The sequence below is a fragment of the Panthera tigris genome, chromosome B4 (genome assembly GCF_018350195.1).
Source record: "Panthera tigris isolate Pti1 chromosome B4, P.tigris_Pti1_mat1.1, whole genome shotgun sequence".
Classification (NCBI taxonomy): Eukaryota; Metazoa; Chordata; class Mammalia; order Carnivora; family Felidae; genus Panthera; species Panthera tigris.
Window position 1 is genome coordinate 21,513,785 of NC_056666.1, and position 20,753 is coordinate 21,534,537.

The 20,753-nt window shown below is 41.3% G+C and overlaps 1 protein-coding gene across 2 annotated transcripts in view; it reads right to left on the reverse strand.

Annotated features, from left to right (window-relative positions):
• Window positions 1-20,753, reverse strand: part of CB4H10orf67 (chromosome B4 C10orf67 homolog) — a 162,650-nt gene that overhangs the window by 131,848 nt on the left and 10,049 nt on the right. For both annotated transcript variants that reach the window (XM_042991229.1, XM_042991230.1), the window contains exons 2-4: window positions 14,558-14,678; window positions 7,343-7,486; window positions 5,576-5,650 (exon numbers count right to left, since the gene is read on the reverse strand). In XM_042991229.1, coding sequence (XP_042847163.1) covers window positions 5,576-5,650; window positions 7,343-7,486; window positions 14,558-14,678 — 340 coding nt within the window. The remainder of the gene's footprint in view (window positions 1-5,575; window positions 5,651-7,342; window positions 7,487-14,557; window positions 14,679-20,753) is intronic.

Sequence of the window (20,753 nt, forward strand, 5' to 3'; positions counted from 1 at the left end):
ACTCTAAAAGGCACTGTGGGCGGGGTGGGGGCCGGGCGGCTCAGTCTGTTAAGCACGGGACTCTTGAAATCGGAGAGTCGTGATCTCACCGTTTGTGAGTTCGAGCCTCACTTGGGCTCTGTGCTGGCAGTGTGGAGCCTGCTTGAGATGGTCTCTCTCCCTCTCTCTCTGCCCCTCCCCCATCTGCACAAGCTCTCTCTCTCTCAAAATAAACATTAAAAAAAATAATAATAATTTTTAAAAAGCCATCGGAGGGTTTTATGAAAGAGGACCAAAGCAGTAGCCTGCGTTTTTCAAATATGTCTACTTTTTTATGATGAAACATATGCCAAAGTAGAGAAAATTATAATAGTCTGTTACCCACTTATCTACCCGTTTTGTGCTTACATATTTTTATGAGACTCCTACACATCTTGCCATTGAGCCCTGAACATTTCCAGTTCATCGCTAATAATTAAAGGTTTCTTTCCTTCTTCTTTTTAAGAAAAATTTTTAATGTTTTATTTATTTGTTTATTATTTTTGAGAGAGGCAGAGTGCGGGCAGGGACGCGGCAGAGAGAGAAGGAGACACAGCATCTGAAGCAGGCTCCAGGCTCTGAGCTGTCAGCGGAGAGCCCGATGTAGAGCTTGAACTCACAAGCTGTGAGATCATGACCTGAGCTGAAGTCAGACGCTTACCCGACTGAGCCACCCAGGCGCCTCCTCCTCCTGCTTCTTTTTTTTTTTTCTACAGAATCATAATGCCACCATCACACTAACAAAATTGACGAAGGGTTTCTTAATGTCATTTAACAGCCAGTCCATATTAAAATTTCTCCAAATTTTCCGACAGTTGTTCAAACCAGGATTCTAACGAGCCCCACAGATTGCATTTAGTGAGACCTCGTCTCTTTAATGCTTTTAATCTAGAGCAGAACTTGGTTCCTTTTGTCCCTCCCTCCACTATCCAACATTCTGCCTTAAACCACAGATAGTGCCCCTCTTCCACCCTTCCCTCTTTCTCATTCTTCCTTCCGTCTCTCTCCAAGAAACATTTATTAAAAGCCAAGCACAGTGCCGGGCACTGGGGAAACTCCTCGCGGTTTCTGTCTTCCTAGATGGTATATCTACCTGAGTCTCCGTTTCTCCAATGTGCTATTAACACCGTTACAGGAGTAACCAACCCGAAGGGTTTCTCCTTCTCCTGCTCAGAAAATCCAAGCATTTCCCATTTTCTGTAGAACCACGTTAGAGACATAGATGGGAATTGGGGTCCCAGCTCCACTGCTGACCAGCTCTGTGGCTCTGGGTAAGTTGCTTAATGTAGCCATGCCTCCGTTTCCCCGGTTAGCCAAGGAGGATCCTACTGCCCACTTCAAATGCTCATATCATGCAGTTGAACCAGCAAAAGATACTTGGACTTCATCTCTGGGCACCACGTTTTGGATGAGCCCGAGAGCATAGGCACTTTGGTAGCAGCCTAATTTGCCTTCTAATTAGCAAGAGCACTAGGTTAGAATACGAGCCTGCGACATCGTTCCTATTATTACCACCTTAGGAAGTGAGGATTCGATTTGGGGCCCCAGTTCTTGCTACTTGCTCATGTGAAGACCGAATAAAACAATGTATCTAAACACCTTTGCATGGTGCCTGGCACAAAGAAAGCACTCAGTAAGGCACTGTTCTTTTACTATTGTTAACACACATAGAAAAATAAAATAAATAACTGAAATATACCTGTGCAAACTTTCATGAGTTCTCCTGTTACTTAGTTTCACAGAATGTTGCTGGATAACCTCTGGCTGGTGCAACCCAGGAAATGAATTTTTAATTTGATTTCGACTTCATTTTTAATAGCCACATATGGCTCCTAGCTACCATGTAGGGCAATGAAACGGTCAGTGACCGACCAGGTCCTACTTGCCTTTTCACATGCTATGGGACGTGGGAAGCCAGTTTGCCTAACCAGTTTTGCCTCCCCAGTAATCCTCCTTGGGGCAGCAAAACTTCTCTTTTCCATTTGGGTAAACCCTGTCCTCAATATCATCTCCTGAGATGCGTAGGTCACTCTGGCTTGGCTTGCGGTGGGGGCGGGGGAGAATCACTAGGCCAGATTGGTCAGGGTCAGCCTTGAGACTCTTGTAGGAACTATTTAGAAAGAGATGCTCTAAGGTTGCTCTGGGGGGAAGAAGATCTGCCTGGAAATTAAACCTTCACAGAAGAAGGCAGAAGCAGGGGATGGACGGTTGCTCGATAACATTATTTGAGCACCTAGATCCAGCTTTTCCTGAAGTCATTACTATCATTACACTGTTCAGTTACATGAACCAATAAATTCTTTTAACTAATGCCAGAGTAATTAGCTATGTGTATAACTTGCCACTGTAAACATTCTGACTAATATACACCATGCTGTCTACTTGGAATCCCTTTGCATTTCTTGTCTACAAACTGAGAGCTTACTTTAAAACCTACCCCAAATATCACCTCCTCTGTGAAGCCTTCCCAAAGCACAAAGGCAGAAATAATTGTTCCCTTTGTGGAATTTACATAACTCCTGTTACGTGTTTTTCTCTGCACCGAACAAAGTATATTATGGTTTAGTGTATAATCTTCCTCCATTTGCCCTTCTTCCATCTCTGAAATGTCAGTGTCCAGCATATCTCAGCACACAGCATTCACTCAACATCTAAATCGAAGATGAATTTATTTGACTTTAAGTTATTATAGCCTAGGGGCACCTGAGTGGCTCAGTCAGTTACGCATCTGACTTCGGCTCAGGTCATGATCGTGCGGTTCGTGGGTTTCAGCCCCACATCGGGCTCTCTGCCGTCAGCTTGGAGCCTGGAGCCTGGAGCCTGCTTTGGATTCTGTGTCTCCCTCTCTCTCTGCCCCTCCCTGGCTATTGCTCGCGTGCTCTCTCTCTAAAATAAATGAACATTAAAAAAAAATATTAAGTTATTATATAGCCTAATATTTTATGCAGTTTGTTGCTGCCTTTATTTGTTAAAATAAGTATTTTATTATGGTGAACTATATGAAATTGCCGATATTTGACATTTCGGGCTCCAAAAGTGGCAATTTCATATTGTCCAACATAATAAATATTGATAATTATTATAGGTATCCTAAGGGCGCTTTATCGTATCTGAAGTCCACAGTCAGTGGACAGAAAGATACAAGCCTGAATGCTAAGATGATAAAAGAGCGGAAAAAATTTACCAGTACCAAGGACTGTCATGAATATGTGACAATGTTTATTTATTTATGTGTTTTTAAAGGTGTATTTATTTATTTTGAGAGAGAGAGACGGTGTGAGCAGGGAAGGGGCAGAGAGAGAGGGAGAGAGAGAATCCTAAGCAGGCTCCGTGCGGCCAGCGCAAAGCCTGTTGTCGGGCTTGAACCCACGAACCGTGAGATCGTGGCCTGGCTCAAAACCGAGAGTCGGACACTTAACCGACTCGGGTACAGTTGTAAGGGCCTCACAAGGATCAATTCGCTTCATGTTCGTAACAAGCATAGGAGGCAGGTAGTACTATGATCCCCAGTGGACACATGAGGAAACGGAGGCAGAGGGGTTCGGTATTTTGCCTCGGGTTGCCGAACGATTAAGAGACAGAGCCAGGATTCTAACCCAAGTAGCCTGACTGCAGGGTCCTTGTTCTGAAACACACATTACGCTAACTCTTACCCATGATGCTACATTGTGCTGGCAGAACTCTGTCATCCAACAAATGTAATTCAGAAACTGCTCACTGATGGGAGTGCAAGGAAGCCATCCCCTCTATTTACTGCTGCAGAATACATCTTCCCAAACTTAGTGGCTCGAAACCACAACTGTTCCTCGTGCTCCCGGGCTCTGTGAGTCAGGGGGTTAAGACAGGCACAGAGATGGCTTGTCTCTGCTCCATACTGCCCGGGACCTCAGATGGAAGGACGAAGTGGCCGGGGGCCACGTGACTGGGGAGTTGAGCCCAGGTGAGCCTGTGGACCTAGTGTCCACACGTGGGTCCTCCGAAAACCTGGGCCTCTCGCGGCTCGGCAGCTGGATTCGGAGAGGGTGAAGCCGGAGAAAACATTCCAAGGGTAGAAGGATGGAGCCTCAAGGCTTCTCTGGACCTGGTCTCCGAGCTGGCGTCACTGCCCTCACCTTGGCTACAGACAAGCAAGGCACTGAGGCCAGCCCAGGTTCAAGGAGGGGGAGTCAGGCTCCTGCTCGTCCTCTCCGTTGAAGAGGGGCGAGGTAACACTGCACGTGAGTGGGACACCGTCCCAGCCACTTTAGCAAACGACTGGTGCAGAGTCAGAGAGGCGGCTGACAGAGCAGTAGGTCCAGCTGTAGGTTACGGAACAGGCAGCCAACAGTGGCTTGAACAGCAAGAGGGGTAACTGTGTCTGGAAATGGAAGGGCCAAGGGGCAGAGCGAGTCCGGGGCTATTTAGTAGTTCAGTGATGTCATCCAGGAGCCCAGTGCTTTCCATCTTTTCACTCTGCCACCTGTACGTCGCCCATCCAAAGTGTCTCAGTCCTTCGTTTTCGGTTGGCCGCGGCAATCCCGAGCATCAGAAGGAGGCAACGTGTCAAGCAAAGAAAACGAAGGGTATTTCTTCCCACGGGTGGCTTTACGCGCCCAAGAATAACCTCGGAGCCCACTTAGCTTCAGCTCACGTTGGTCAGGGACCTGACCTTGCCCGTGTTCCCGCCGTATCTGGAAAGGGCGCAGGCAAAGAAAGGGCCCAGCATTTGGGCCCCTTAATACTGTGAAGAGAAGTGAGAAGCGCTTCCGCTAATAAAAAAAGGAAGAGCGAGAATCACTCCTGAGTCACCAGTGTCTGCCACGAATGTGGGCAGCCGTCCACCTGTTTAGCAGATATTAGCTGATCGCTAACCACACATCGGGCCTGCTAAGAGGCAGGCAGAGCAGTGAGTAAGACACAGCATCCCTGCCCTCCTAAGGCTTGCAGTCTGGTGTGGACCAGAACGCGGAACAAGCAGTTATAATTAAGTACAAATGTGGCAAGTGTCAAGGAAAAAATGCATGTAATCAACGCACAGTTTGCCACAATAAAAATATTTCTTCCGGAGGTTTATTGACAGGAAAGACAAGGTTCCAGTTATAAAATCTAAAAGAAGCACAAGGTCCTTCCTAAGCCTGCAGGGTAAGCACGGAAAACGATGAGTTTTCCCACTATGGAGGAGAATGAAGCACCGTACCTGGCGAATAGATGAGTCCTCATCAAAAGAAAAGTGACTCGACCGAGAGTCAGAGACGATTCATCGGGATTTACCACAGACCCAGTGAACCCTCTGAGGCTAGCCAGCCTTCCCTCCAACTGCACGCCCACCAAACAAACCTTGGATTATTCCCTCACTTACCCGCATACCAGGATGGAATTTTCCAGCGTCTGCAAAGTTACATCTGTCACCATAAAGTGGCATTTTGGTCAACTTAATGTGCGTGTGAACAGTGACCTGAAAACTGAGCAAACAGCTCTTCAAAGCCAAAAACACGGACGGGGACCCCACAGTGAGCCCCACTCTGTGCGATCCCAGGACGTGACGCTGGCCCGGTCCGTGACGGCACTAAAAACCCACCTTGTACGTTCCTTTGATAACAGCTATGGCATCGGCCAACTGCTGATTGTAGCATTTTCTTATGATGTCCTCATTCTGCAAACCAAAAAATAAATACAATGAGCACCATAATGTAGCTTCAAATATAGCTCTCACACCTACTAAGGGACTCCATATAAAACCATCGTTCAGATCATCACAAATCTTGTGAACACTTCAATTTGCAACCATTTCTCCTACACTAAAGCTATTACACTGCGGTCAATTTTTACTTACACTTAACCAAAGGCAATAGAGAGCTCACATGGATAAAATAAATACAGATCATCTGAACACGTTCTTTCGCTTCACATATCTTTTTAGTATCTTCCTGGAACTGCTTTTAATAGTAATAAAATCTACTTATGATTCATATCTTGTCCCGGTCCTTATACCTTTTGAATAGGATATGCGCATAAAAAGAAATCTAGAGCCACTAATCCATCAACCAGAGTGATTTTCTGATTAATCAAATCACTTGACCACTGTTTTGGATAACAATGAAAGATAGTACATTAAAAAAAACTCACAAATCTTGATTTTGATGTCAATTCTGATTCCAGCATGGAGTGCAAACAACGATTAGGTTTTAGAGTCAGACAGAATTGGATTTCAGTATCATTGTGCCACTTTCAATCTGTCTGACCTGAAGCAGGTTACCTGACCTTGGCATCTCGGTTTCCTTATCTGTAGATTAGGGGTGATCAGGTTTCATTTAAGCATTGACTTAAGGAGGAAACACATTTAAAAGGCTTAGTGTGGGGCGCCTGGGTGGCTCAGTCGGTTGAGCGTCCGACTTCAGCTCAGGTCATGATCTCATGCTTCATGGGTTCCAGCCCCGCGTCCGGCTCTGTGCTGACAGCTCAGGGCCTGGAACCTGCTTTGGACTCTGTGTTTCCCTCTCTCTGCCCGTCCCCCACTCGTGTTCTGTCTCTGTCTCTCAAAAATGAGTAAACATTAAAAAAAAAAAATTTAAAAGGCTTAGTGTGGCTCTTAGAATGGTGAGATGAGATTTTTGTTTTATAGCTGAGAAGTAACAGTACATGTTCTTTTTTTTTTTTTTTTTTTTTTTTTAGATAGAGAGCAGGGGTGGCGGCCAGGGAGGAAGGAGGAGAGATGGAACCTCTCAAACAGGCTCCATGTGTGGAGCCCAACATGGGGCTCAATCCCAAAACCCTGAGATCACGACCCAAGCCGAAATCAAGAGTTGGATGCTCAACTGACTCAGCCAGCCACTCAGGCACCCCCCATACCTGTTCTTAATGACAGATACGTACGCTAACCTGACCAAAGATTTTAGAAAATTCCTTGAAACAGCAGAATTTTCAAGCCTTTGGCTCCTACAGAGATAATAAGCACAAATAAGGATATAAAATTGTGCTTAAGAGTCAGATCTCAAGCATCAAACTGGCTGGCTGGGAACATAAACCCTGATGTTTTGTTTTAACCGGTGGCCTTGAGCAAGTGAATTAAACTTTCTGGGCCTCAGTTTCCTCATCTGTGAAAGAAGGATAATAATAATTGCACCTGCTTTATGAGGTGAGTGTGAGAATTAAATTAATTTGTGTACACAGCACTCACAAAGTTTCTGGCACAAAGTAAAGCTACTATTTGTATTATCTACTCTATGAGACACAACGTAGGCAAATAAAATCGCCCTCATGAGTTGCTAAATTCAAACCTGCAGTAGGTATCTACCTAAGCAGGTGATCAAGCCATATAAAACAAAGGAAATGAGAGAGTTTGTACCTCTTGATAGTGTTTTTCGATTGTTAGGATCCTGTCATGCAGAGCAGTGAACAGGTTGAAAGACTCCTCTTTAAGACGGTCCTCAAACTTCAGCTGAAGCAATTCTCTGAGGAACCCAAAATCCACCTGAAGAGATCTAATGACCTAAAAATGGGAAAAACCTACATTATTGTAGAGAGTAAGGGCGCTCTGTGTAAAGGTTCTAGCACATTGCCTGGTTCCGGGCACAGAGAAGCAAATTTTGCCACCGCAAGGTAAGCAAGCCTCTTTGGCAAACTGATTATTTTAGGCTGATTCTTTTTAAGAAACTGCAAACACAGGAGAAGCTCTGAAAACTGAGTATAAGCTTCCCTTTTATAAGAGACATTTACATTTATAAGGGAAATCACCACTTGTAAGGGTGTCTCTTTAGCTGTACCAGCAAGAGGGGCATGACACAAAATCTTTAAAGACCATTTTTTTTAAAGTTTATTTATTTATTTTTGAGAGAGAGAGAGAGAGAGGGAGAGAGCACACGTGAGCAGGGGAAGGGTAGAGAGAGAGGGAGAGAGAGAATCCCAAGCAGGCTCTGTGCTGTCAGCACATAGCCCAAAATGTGGGACTTGATCTCATGAACCATGATATCACGACCTGAGCCAAGATCATGGGGGATGCTTAACCGACTGAGCCACCCAGACTCCCCTAGAAAGTCTTATGTTGACTTAACTCTGCATAACTACCATACCCTTGTTTATTGAGCTTTTCCTGGTAACCTCCCATAACTGTGCCCTACCTCCCCCAACATCTTCTTTTGTGTTTAGTTGAAGGTGGTATTTAAGGTGACGGCTTCCGCCATTTCAGCGTTACTCAGTTTTTCTGGGTCTCTCCCATATATGCAGGGGGTGTACGTGTCACAAAATTGCTTGATTTTCTCCTGTTAATCTGTCGAACATCAATCTGATTCTTAGACCAGCCAGATGAATATTGAAGGGTCAATAAAAATTTCTCCTCCCCAACATGAGCATATGGTCTGGAATGTGGTCAGGGGCTTGTCCTGCCTTTTAAGAATACCTCTGAAATATGGTGCACATTGGAGAACTCCAGTTAACTTGCTAAATTAACATATGCTAATGGAGTAAGGGAGAGAAGGTTCCTGGTGGTTTCTTCCTAAATGGAACAAAATACCTGGGTTATTAACAACAACCCTTTATCACACCTCAAAAAGTATCATCCAAGATGTGGATTTTAAATCAGAAAAGATAGGAAAAAATTCATATTTGTTGTGAATTTACTAGCCAAACATTTAAATATATAACTAGCATGGTGACTAAGAATCATTTCTGATCGTCATCAAAACATACAATGTGTTTTTGTGAAGATATAATGGCCAAAAAGCTCCCGAATTTGGTGAAAGATAGACTCGAGATGCTGAACAAACTTCATGCAGGATAAATACATATGAACCACACCTAGGTACATAACAATTCAACTGCTGAAAACCACAGGTAAAAAGAAAATCTTTTTTTAGGGGCACCTGGGTGGCTTAGTCATCGGTTGAGTGCCCAAATCTTGATTTTGGCTCAGGTCATATCCCAGGGTCATGGGATTGAGTCCCACATCAGTATGGAGCCTGCTTAAGACTCTCTCTCTCTCTCTCTCTCTCTCTCTCTCTCATTCCCTCTCTTCTTCTGCCCCTCTCCCCTCCCCTCATGTGTACACTCTGTCCCTCTCTCTCTCTCTCTAAAGGTAAAAAAAAAAACAAACACTTTTTTTTTTTCTTAAGTAAACTCTATGCCCTATCATGACCTTGAGATCAAGAGTGGCATACTTTACCAACAGAGCCAGCCAGGCGCCTCAAAAAGAAAATCTTGAAAGCAGTCAGAAAAGAAAACGAGTATACACAGGGGAATAACTTTTGAAATGATTGATGTTTTCTTATTAGAAAGCATGGAAGTCAGAGGCGCAATGTTACAGCAAAAAGTAAAAAAGTACATATCAGTCAAAAATGCTATAATCAATGTAACATTTTAAATAAAGAAAACTATGAGAATTCATTGCCCAAGACAAGAATTGCTAAAGAAATTCCTTCAGGCTAAAAAGAAATATTACAGGCTGGAAACTTAGACTTTCAGGAAAGAGTGAAGAGCATTGGAAATAGTAAATATCCAAGCAAATATAAAAGACTAGTTTTACCTCTTATTAGTTTAATATATATAGGAATGTTTAAAAAGATTTTTTTTAATGTTCATTCATTTTTGAGAGAGAGACAGAGTATGAGTGGGGAGGGGCAGAGAGAGAGGGAGACACAGAACTTGAAGTGGGCTCCAGGCTCTGAGCTGTCTGCACAGAGCCCGATGCGGGGCTCAAGCTCACGAGCTGTGGGATCACGACCTGAGCCAAAGTCAGACGCTTAACTAACTGACTGAGCCACCCAGGAGCCCTTAGGTTGGATTTTTAAAACCTGCTATATATAATTTGTAAAAGACGTACTAAGGCACAACACAGAAATGAGGTCAGTGTAAGAATGAGAAAGATTTATCAGGCAAACACTATATCAAAGAATGTTGATATAGGTATATTAGTATTGAAGAGAATGGTAAAAATATAGATAGATATAGATATAGATGATATAGATATAGATTCACATACATATAGATTCATATACATATATACATACACGTATACACATACATATATATTCACATACATATATGTTCATATACATATATATACACATACACATATACACATACATGTATATACGCTCTCAACTCTTAACAAGTGCAGCTTATCTTTAATTTCCCATATCCAGGGCACAATGACAAAGACCGACCTCACACGAACACAAGTTGCAAACAAACACCAAATGATTTGTCTCACAACGAGTTTTTACTGACAACAAAGGACTGAAGTTAAAAATCAACAACATCAGAATAACTAAAAAGCATACTTGGAAAATGTTAGAGTATTTCAATCTAATACCGATAAATATTAATAGCAATAACTAATAAAAATAATTAGTATTATGAATACCAATAAAAATACTATATTTCAGAATTTGTGGAATGAAAGTAAAAAAGTACTTTATGGGAAATATAAGACTGTAAATGCTTATCAAAGAAAAGAGGAGGCCTCAAAAACAATGATCTATAGGCTTTGGTAGCTGATAACCCAATATCCATTACACTGGTTCTTCCTTTCTGAGAGGACCAGGACTTTTTGGAACAGAAATATGTCTAGTTAAAATGCTCTCTTCTCTAGGGGCGCTTGGGTGGCTCGGTCGGTTAAGCGTCCGACTTCGGCTCAGGTCATGATCTCATAGTCAGTGGGTTCGGGCCCCACGTCAGGCTCTGTGCTGACAGCTCAGAACCTGGAACCTGCTTCGGATTCTGTCTCCCTCTCTCTCTGCCCCTCCCCTGCATCTCAAAAATAAATAAACATTAAAAAAAAAATGTTCACTTCTCTAGAACCCCGTCCAGTTAAAGGGGTCAAGGGATACGGTTAAGGCCAACGATCAACAAGCGGGGGCTTTCTATGGGGTTTTCTGCTTTCCTCACATGGCTGCCGCCCCCTCTACTTCTCTCCTCTTCTCCTTCCTCCATGAACAGCAAATGGAGACTGGAAGTGAAACAGCAATCTTGCTACTATGAGGTCAGAAATTTGAAAGCAAAACCGTGCACTAATAATGGAGATTTGAAAAAATAAAACAAGTCTGGTATATAGATAACAACAGAGAGCTACTGCCCCAACTATGGATTATCTAACTCTGACTGACCTATGGGATTAAGGCACGATAGTTGCAGTTTCTTTTTTTTTATTTTTTATTAAAAAAAATTTTTTTTAATGTCTTATTTATTTTGGGGAGACAGAGAGACAGAGTGCAAGCAGGGGAGGGGCAGAGAGAGAGGGAGACACAGAATCTGAAGCAGGCTCCAGGCTCCGAGCGGTGAGCACAGAGCCTGACGCAGGGCTCGAACCCACAGAAGGACCATGAGATCATGACCCAAGCTGAAGTCAGATGCCTAACCGACTGAGCCACCCAGGTGCCTCTTCAAGTTTTTTTTTTTAATGTTTTATTTATTTTGGGGAGACAGAGGGACAGAGTGTAAGCAGGGGAGCCACGATAGTTGCATTTTCTAAAAATAGAGTGATATGCCATCCTAACTGACACTGAGATCCAACTCGAGCAATTAGACAAAGGAAAACTGAGCGAACCCAAAACAGCAGCAAAAATTAAATAATAAAGATAAGAAATTTATGTACTAGAAATGAAGATATGATGGAGAGGATTAATAAATCTACAAGTTGAGTCTCTGAAAAAATTAATGAAATAGATAAAACTGCCAAGATTCATCTAGGGAAAAATGAGTGTGCGGACAAAATTATAGTTTTTTTAAAATATATAACTACAGATACAATAAAGATTTAAGAATAATAAGAGAAGACAGTAATTTAAAAATTTGCCGTTCTGAATACTTTGGTAGAAAAACATGTCAAAACTGACCCAAGAAGATTTAAGAAAACCTTAATATATCCATAACAAAATCAAAATAGCAATGAAAGTAGGCACATTCAGTTTTACAAGTGACTTCTAACAAATAAAGAAACAGGTAATTCCAACCTCATGTCAATTATTCCAGAGAAAAGAGTCAGGAACATCTCACAGCTCATTTTATAAAGGTACTAAGACCCTGGTGCCAAGATTGAACAATAGTGTAAGAAGAAAAGAAAATTACAGGACAATCTCTTAGGAACATAAATGAAAACAATCATTGGTAAAATGATAGCAAATGATGCAGAAAGCAGAAAGAATTATTATGGTCCAGCTGGGTTCATTCCGGGTTTACTATTCAAAAATCAGTTTTCCTCAACATCACTCATCATCAATGAAATACAAATCAAAACCACGGTGAGATACCACCTGACACCTGTCAGAATGGCCAACACGAACAACTCAGGCCACAACAGATATTGGCGAGGATGCGGAGAAAGAGGCTCTCTTTTGCATTGTTGATGGCAATGCAAGCTGGGGCAGCCACTCTGGAAAACAGTATGGAGGTTCCTCAAAAAACTAAAAATAGAACTGTTCTATGGTCCAGCCATAGGTATTTATCCAAGGGATGCAGGTGTGCTGTTTTGAAGGGGCACCTGCACCCCAATATTTATAGCAGCACTATTGACAATAGCCAAAGTATGGAAAGAGCTCAAATGTCCATTGACAGGTAAATGGATAAAGAAGATGTACACACACACACACACACACACACACACACACACACTGGAATATTACTCGGTAATCAAAAAGAATGAAATCTTGCGATTTGCAATTACGTGGAGGGAACTGGAGGGTATTATGCTAAGCGAAATTAGAGAAAGACAAATATCATATGACTTCACTCATATAAGGAATTTAAGATACAAAGCAGATGAACATAGGGGAAGGAAGCTAAAATAATATAAAAACAGGGAGTGGGACAAAACATAAGAGACTCTTAAATACAGAGAAGAAACAGAGGGTTGCTGGAGGGGTTGCGGGAGGGGGAATGGTCTAAATGGGTAAGGAGCATTAAGGAATCTACTCCTGAAATCATTGTTGCGCCATGTTAACTAACTTGGATGTAAATTAAACAATAAACAAATTAAAAAAAAAGATTACGGGAATAAAAAAAGAAATCAGTTTTCACCACATCATCATGTAAAGGAAAAAAGTCATATGATTCAGTAGATCCATGAAAAGCATTCAAATCCAGTCATTCATGATATTTTTTAAAATGCCTCTTATTAATTAAAAATAGAGGAAACACTCTTAATCTGATTTAAGCATATTGTGTCAGAATTTGGTTCAGCTATATCTTAGAACTCCAAATAACAGAAGTGTCAATGAGAAATTATTTCTCTTTCACTGGAAATTGATGTGGGCAATCAGTGGTGAAAATGACACAAGTCCCTCCCATTCTATCACCCCGCTGCATGCACTGCCTCAAAATCACTCCGCTGCATGCACTGCCTCAAAATCACGGTACAAACGTTAGCACCCATGTTCTAGGCACAGAAATAAGGAAAAGAAGGAAAGGAAGGGAAGGAAAGTAGGAAGGAGGAAGGAAGGGAGGTAGGGAGAAGAGGTGGAGGAAGGAGTGAAGTAGCACAAAATGAGTGCACATGAACTGTTCACTAAGGAAGGTTCCCCAAAGTTGCCACATAATATTTCCACCTAATTCTACTGACCAGAAGTCAGTCATTCCGGCGCGCCAAACTGCAAAGGAAATGAAGTTATAAAACCGTTCTGAAGGCATTAGGAAAGACAATAAATTAGCAAGTATGTAAGAAAATAACTTTCAAAAGTTATGAGTTGGGGTGTAAATTGATACAATCTCCGTGTAGGGCAATTTGGCAATATCCTTCAAAGTGACTAATGGATACATCCTCTGACTCAGAAATTCCACTTTTAAATTTATGCCACAAATTTGCTGGCTTATGAGTATGTACAGAATTATTCATCGCAGTAGAAGATTTAAGATGACCAAAACATCCATTAATAGAGGGATAGTTAAATAAATGATGCACATTTTATGATATGATGTACTTTTGAAATAGGCAAGGAAACTATGTATCAATATGGAATGATTTTCAAGTTATATTGTTGAGTGAAAAAACAGAAAGAAGGACACAAGAGTATTTATAGTTGTATGCTATCCCGTGTGACAGTTTTATTGATTAGGGACCTTAATAACTCTTGATATCCGATGTGTATGAAATGTGCTGTTTCTTAACAATCAAGAAAGATCCAGAGGAAATATGATGGAATGTCAAGATTCGACAAAGCTGTATGATGGGTAACCCAAGTTATTCGTTGTAGTATTCGCCACATTTTTCTACACACCAAAAGTATTTTACAATTTTTAAAAGGTATCATAAATAGTCTACGGCCATACCAGCCTGAACACGCACGATCTCGTCTGATCTCAGAAGGTATCATAAATAGAAAATGTTCACAGATGTCAAAAGAATTTCAAGGAGAGTAACAACACACTTCGCAAAACATATATGCGCATGATGTAAATACAAGCAGTAGTGTATACAAATTATTTAAAAAAATACAGCTCTCATCCAATTCAGCTTGTAAAAGATGCTAATATTTAAATTTTTTTACTCATTTCCATTCTGTGAAGGAAAGAGACATAAAGGTAAATGACACCTAAAATAATCTCAGAAGTTTCTAAATAAATCCAGATTTACCTGAACTAGCTTCTCTGTAGATGAACTCAACTCTTTCAATGGCAAAATTTCATTGGAATCTGTTTGAGTAGCATGGTCTGTGCTGAAAAAGCCAATCTTCAAATCATCGGAAATTTTAAGTCTGGAAAAAATAAACGGAGATGAAAAGTGCTTTATAGAATAGATATTTCCTTTAGCATGTGTGTTATTCCACATCTTTTTGTGTAAATCATGTTATATATATTTTTAAAGTCTACCTAGTTTGAGAGAGAGAGAGCGAGCATGTGTGGGGCAGGGCAAAGAGACAGGGAGAGAAAGAATCTCAAAGAGGTTCCGCACTGTCAGCATAGAGCCTGATGGGGGCTCGAACCCACGAACCGTGAGATCATGACCTGAGCCAAAATCAAGATTTGGATGCTTAACCGACTCAGCCACCCAGGTGCCCCAAATCATATTATATTTTAAAGATTCAAAGGGACCTGTGGGGTGAGGAAAGTTCTGAATTAGCTGCTCATGCTTTGGGGTTTTCACCAGGACTCTGCTGGATTATCAGATTCCTTGCACTGGGCATATTGCTCTACTGGTACTCATCTTAATTCCATTCTCTGAGTTATGATCAATTTGAGCCTCCTTTTAATATCCTATCTACTGTTTTACCTGTGCTACTGCTTAAACCCATTATAAATTATACACAGGCATACAAGCAAAAATACTTTGAGATAGGGGTTCTTGAAATGTGGCCTGAGGACCCCTGGAGTTCCAGGACACCCTTCCAGGGAGTCCACAAGGTCAAAATTATTTTCATAATAGTATTAAGATTTTTTTTTTTTTAAGAGAGAAAGAGTGCACAAGCAGGGGAGAGGGAGAAGGAGAGATAATCTTGAGCAGGCTCCATGCTCTGGCAGGACTGGATTCCACACGGGGCTGGATTCCACGACCATGGATGGGATCATGACCTGAGCCGAAATCAAGCCAGACGCTCGACCAAATGAGCCACCCTGGCACCCCGATAGCATTAAAATTTTATTTTCCTTTTCCACCATCACGCTCTCCCAAGCGTTCAGTGGAGTTTTCCAGAAGCTACAGGTTATGTGAGCATAAGACATGAATGTAGAAGCAGATATGAGAATTCAGCTACCCCACGAAGCCGGGCACTGAAAAGGTTTGCAAAAATGTAAAGCAATGACACTATACTCATTAAAGTTCTTGTTTTCAAAAATCAAGTTCATTTTTCTTTAAACTGTGTTATTTACTTTAACATAGAATTGGTTTACCATTATTTTCAATGAATTAATATATGTATATTCTTCACTTCTCCTTGTAAAATTCTAATACGGTTACCATGAATAATAGGCATCAACTAAAGCTCTTTGAGGTCCCCAGGAACGATCACAGTTCCCAGAACCAAACAATTTGAGGATTCTTCTTTGGGATCATGACACCACCATACTGTATTTGATTTTCAGACTCCGTTTCTTGAGAAATCTGAGTAGGCAAGGAGTTTAAGTATTTGTAAACTCTTCCTACCGACCTTGAATGATGGCTATCGTAAACAGTAAAAAGAAAGCCAATTTTCTGGATTCACTCCGTCAATGTGATCAAACTTACCACAACTACCAGCTTATAAAATGTCAGCTCAACAAAGAAAGCCACGAAAGCCCAAGGAGAATCACCAGACTTTTCAGGGCAGACCCCGAAGAAGACAGAGTGCTTCTATCTTCCGTTGTCTGCTGACCAGCTGACCCTGCTGGGAGCACCCCCCATGCAACCCTTTCCCTCCTTATTTGCTGGCAGAGTCTCACATGTATCTCCCACAGAAATCAGGGCAGGGTGATCATATTCCCACTGTCGAGGGTAACTCTTGTCTTGTCTCCATCACAGAGATCCCATTCTTCTGGGCAGATGTTTTAGGGGAGGGTGTGGAACTTGCTTCTGGCAAGAATGACCCGAGGAAAGATATGTTGGGGGCTTGTGGGAAAGCTTTTTACACTCCGACACCGACAGGGCACCAGGGGAGAGTTTTCCTCTGTGACCGAACACTGCCTTGCGTGGAAGCGATGCCAAGAAGTGCCACGGCCATCTGGTGACCACAAGTGGGGCCAGTCAGAGGGCAAAGCTCGTACATGAATGGTGAGCTGTTAAAAAAAAACAAGTGATTTTCACTGATGACTTTGTTTAGCCATTGAATCAACTAGCTCTAAAGCCCGCCATACCTCTGGTCTTCCTGCATCATATAATAAACGCACCAATTGTTGAGAGTTTCTGTTAATCGTGGCTGAACGCTTCCTGGTATTCTAGCTATGTGATATGATGTAAATTACCTAACTTTCTGGGCCTTAATTTCTTCTTATGAAAAAAAAATAGTGCCTATTTCATACAGTTATTGTCAGGATTAGTGTGTTAATACCCAGAAGCACTTTGAATGATGCATGTCACATAGTAAGCCCTTAAGAAATGTTAACTGCTGGGGCTCCTGGGTGACTCAGTGGGTTAAGTATCCGACTTTGGCTGAGGTCATGATCTCACGGTTCGTGGGTTCGAGCCTCGCACGGGGCTCTGTGTTGCTAGCTCGGAGCTTGCTTCAGATGCTGTGTCTCCCTCTCTCTCTGACCCTCCCCTGCTCACACTCTGTCTCTCTCTCAAAAATTAATAAATAAACATTAAAAAAAAAAGAAATGTTCACTGCTGTTGGTGTGGTGGTGGCAATTGTTACTATCATTATTACGGTCTGAAGTATCATTTTTTCATCACGTTTGGAAAAAAACCATTGTAGTCTAGTAATATTCAACCAAGAAAGGTTAAATTTAAATTCATAAATTTTTAAGCACTTAATATAATGATTTTCAACTACTCCCACTAAATTTTCAACTCATCTTCCTCACACTCATCAATATCAGACTGATGACAAATCTCATCAGTAGTGTTATCCAGATGGGGAGGGAGCACCGGTAATGTTGTACACCTCAGTTCCAATTAATATTTCCAGTGTTTTTCCACAGAAAATTGTATTTTAGATTTGGCCTAATTTCATTTTAGGAGTCTGTATCTTTTTCGCACTAACACAGTACTATTGGAAGAGGCCATCTCCTTGGTCCCTGAGGGTCCCTGTACATTCTTTCTGCGTATGCCAAGAATGCAAAATCCTGACCACTCTTTCCGCAGGCCATTCCTCAGAGTTGAGTTTGCAGTGAGCAATCTTGAAGGATGAGGTAATGCCTTTCCTCTGCCAAGAAGCAGGCTGATACTGTTTACTATAAAGAGTGGCGAGCTCAGGGATCCCCTCCTTTAATGCAACACGCTGTGTATATAGGTATCTGTGACGGGTCTTCAGTGTTAGCCTCATGGCACTGCAGGGGCATGGCAAATCATCGGAAATAAGCATGAAAGTCTGGACAGTGCTTTTGCAATGATGATAAAGTCCTTTGTCTTTGACCCAGGAGTCTTGTGTCTTCTGACAGCCATGAAACAAGCAAACTTGTTAGCTTATAAGTAGGGTAAGATCTCAAACACTACAGAGTCCTTGACAGGTACCTGACCCATAAATCCTCTCAATAAATGCTTCTTGTATTGAATTTTTTATATTTATTTTATTTTTAAAAAGTTTTTTATTTAAGTAATCTCTACACCCAACATGGGGCTCAAACTCATGACCCTGAGATCAAGAGGTGCATGTTCTTCTGACTGAACCAGCCACACACCTCTGTATCGAATTTTTTTATGACTAAGATATAGCAATTAACTAAAAAGATCACCAATATTTAAAGCTTTGTCTACCTGACATTTACAACCATTTTTGAAAATAATTTGCGAAAACCACCAAGTTGTAATTATTATGTTAAAATTCAGTATATTTATGTATATACTGTATATTTATGTATAAATTCAGTATATTATGTTAAAATTCAGTATACTACACTATAGAAATGGATGAATCTTATTATCTATGATAAGAATTTTTTTAATTTTTTTAATGTTTATTTTTGAGAGAGAGAGACACACAAGAGCATGAGCGGGGGAGGGGCAGAGAGAGAGGGAGACACAGAATCCCTAGCAGGCTCCAGGCTCTGAGCTGTCAGCACAGAGCCCGAAGGGGTGGCGGGGCGGGGGGGGGGGCGGCTCGAACTCACGAACCGTGAGATCGTGATCAGAGCCAAAGTCCGATACTTAACTTACTGAGCCACCCAGGTGCCCCTGAAATCTTTTAAAACATGATATAAAAACAAAATCATTTTACTTCTAAGTAAGCATCCCATAAAATATAGATAATAAATGTTTCCTAAAATTACTACAGGCCTCCAAATTTCTCTCTTTCTAATCTATCATTCCCATTATCCCTAGAGGTATTTTACGAAAACCTTGGTTGTTTCACTATCCTGCTATAAAAGACTTTGACAGTCTTCCCTTGTCAAAGAGAATTAAATACAGTCTTCTTATTCTGACCTTCAAAATATGGGTGCAAACTACTTGTCTGAGCTTCACACATTTAACAAAGCATAACTGAGTACCTACTTTTTGCTGGACCCTGTTTTGGGCACCAAAGCTAATAGGAGTGGACAAGGTAAAGTCTTTGTTCTCATGGAACTTACATTCTAAAGGGAAAGACAACCAGTAAACAAGTGAACAAAAATATGTTATATATTCTGAGGCAGCGATTAACTCATCTCTCATTGCATATACACTATGTACCATGGTCACCTATTAAATGTTCTCAAAATACATCTGTACCTTGGTAGTACCCATAGCCTAAGATACAGTCTCCCCACAGTTTCACCTATTGAAACCATATGTAGTCACTATCTTTTCCAACTTCCTTTTCCTTCCATTCCCTTCCCTTGCAAGAGTGGAGGAATCAACATCGTGGTCAATGACAAGAGTCAATTTCCCCATGAGAAAGGTTGGAAGCCATGCAGGGGAAAAGGCCAGTAGGCCCAGTAGCCAAGAATGTAGGGTAGTGTGAGAAACAGGAACAGCATCGCAGAGCCAGAATGATCGGGAGACTTGGGTACATTAATGTAATGGATGTAAAAAAGAATGATGAAACTAGGGAACCAGCATTTGGCAACCCCCGCAGAGGCAACTCATTAAGGTGGGAGTCATCAGTGACAGGTAAGGCTGGTCAGCGGAATTTTGATTAAGAGAATTTTTCTTAATCAAAATTTAAGAAATTGTTTCAAAAACTTAAAAATAGAACTACCTTATGTACTAGCAATCCCACTTCTGGGTATATATCCAAAGGAAATGAGGTCATTATCTCAGTATCTACACCCCACGTTCACTGAAACATTATTCAAAATAGCCAAGAGATGGAAACAACCTAAGTGCCGATTAATGGATAAGTGGATAAAAAAAATATAATGTTTATATACGATGGAATATTATTCCACCATAAAAAAGGGTAACTCTGCCATTTGTGTGACAGCATAGATGAACACTGAGGCCATTATACTACGTAAAATAAGATAGACAGAGGAAGACAAATACTGTATGATCTCATTTATATGTGGAATCTAAAAGAGCCAAACTCACAGAAACAGAGAAAGGAATGGTGGTTGCAGAGGCTGAAGGGTGGGGAAATGGAGAGATGTTAGTCAAACTCCCAATTTTAAGAGAAGGAAGTTCTGGGATCTAATGTACAGCATAGTGATTACAGTCAACAGTACTGTATTGTATATTTGAAAGTTGCTAAGACAGTGAATATTAAATGTCCTCACACACACACGCAAGTAATTATGTGAGGTGATGGATGTTTTAACTAACTTTATTGCAGTAACCACTTTATAATACATACGTATACCAAATCATCACATTATACATCTTAAACGTACATAATGTCAAGTGTCAAATATATCTCAGTGAAGCAAGGGGGGGGGGAAGGAGATTTTGTAATACCTACTCACAAAATAAAATTTTTCTAATGCTTATTTATTTATTTATTTATTTAGAGAGAGCACATACACATGGGGGAGGGCCAGAGAGCGAGGGAGAGAGAGAATCCCAAGCAGGCTGTGTTCCGTCCCAGTAGAGTCCAACACGGGGCTCAGTCTCACAAATTTTGAGATCATAACTTGAGCCGAAATCAAGAGCGGGACGCCTAACTGGCTGAGCCAATATATAATAATTTAATTACAAAGGAAATAATAATAATTTATTACAAAGGAAAGAATGGTAAATTTATGATACAGAACCCTGGCAAACACCAACCCAACAAGGTCAAAGT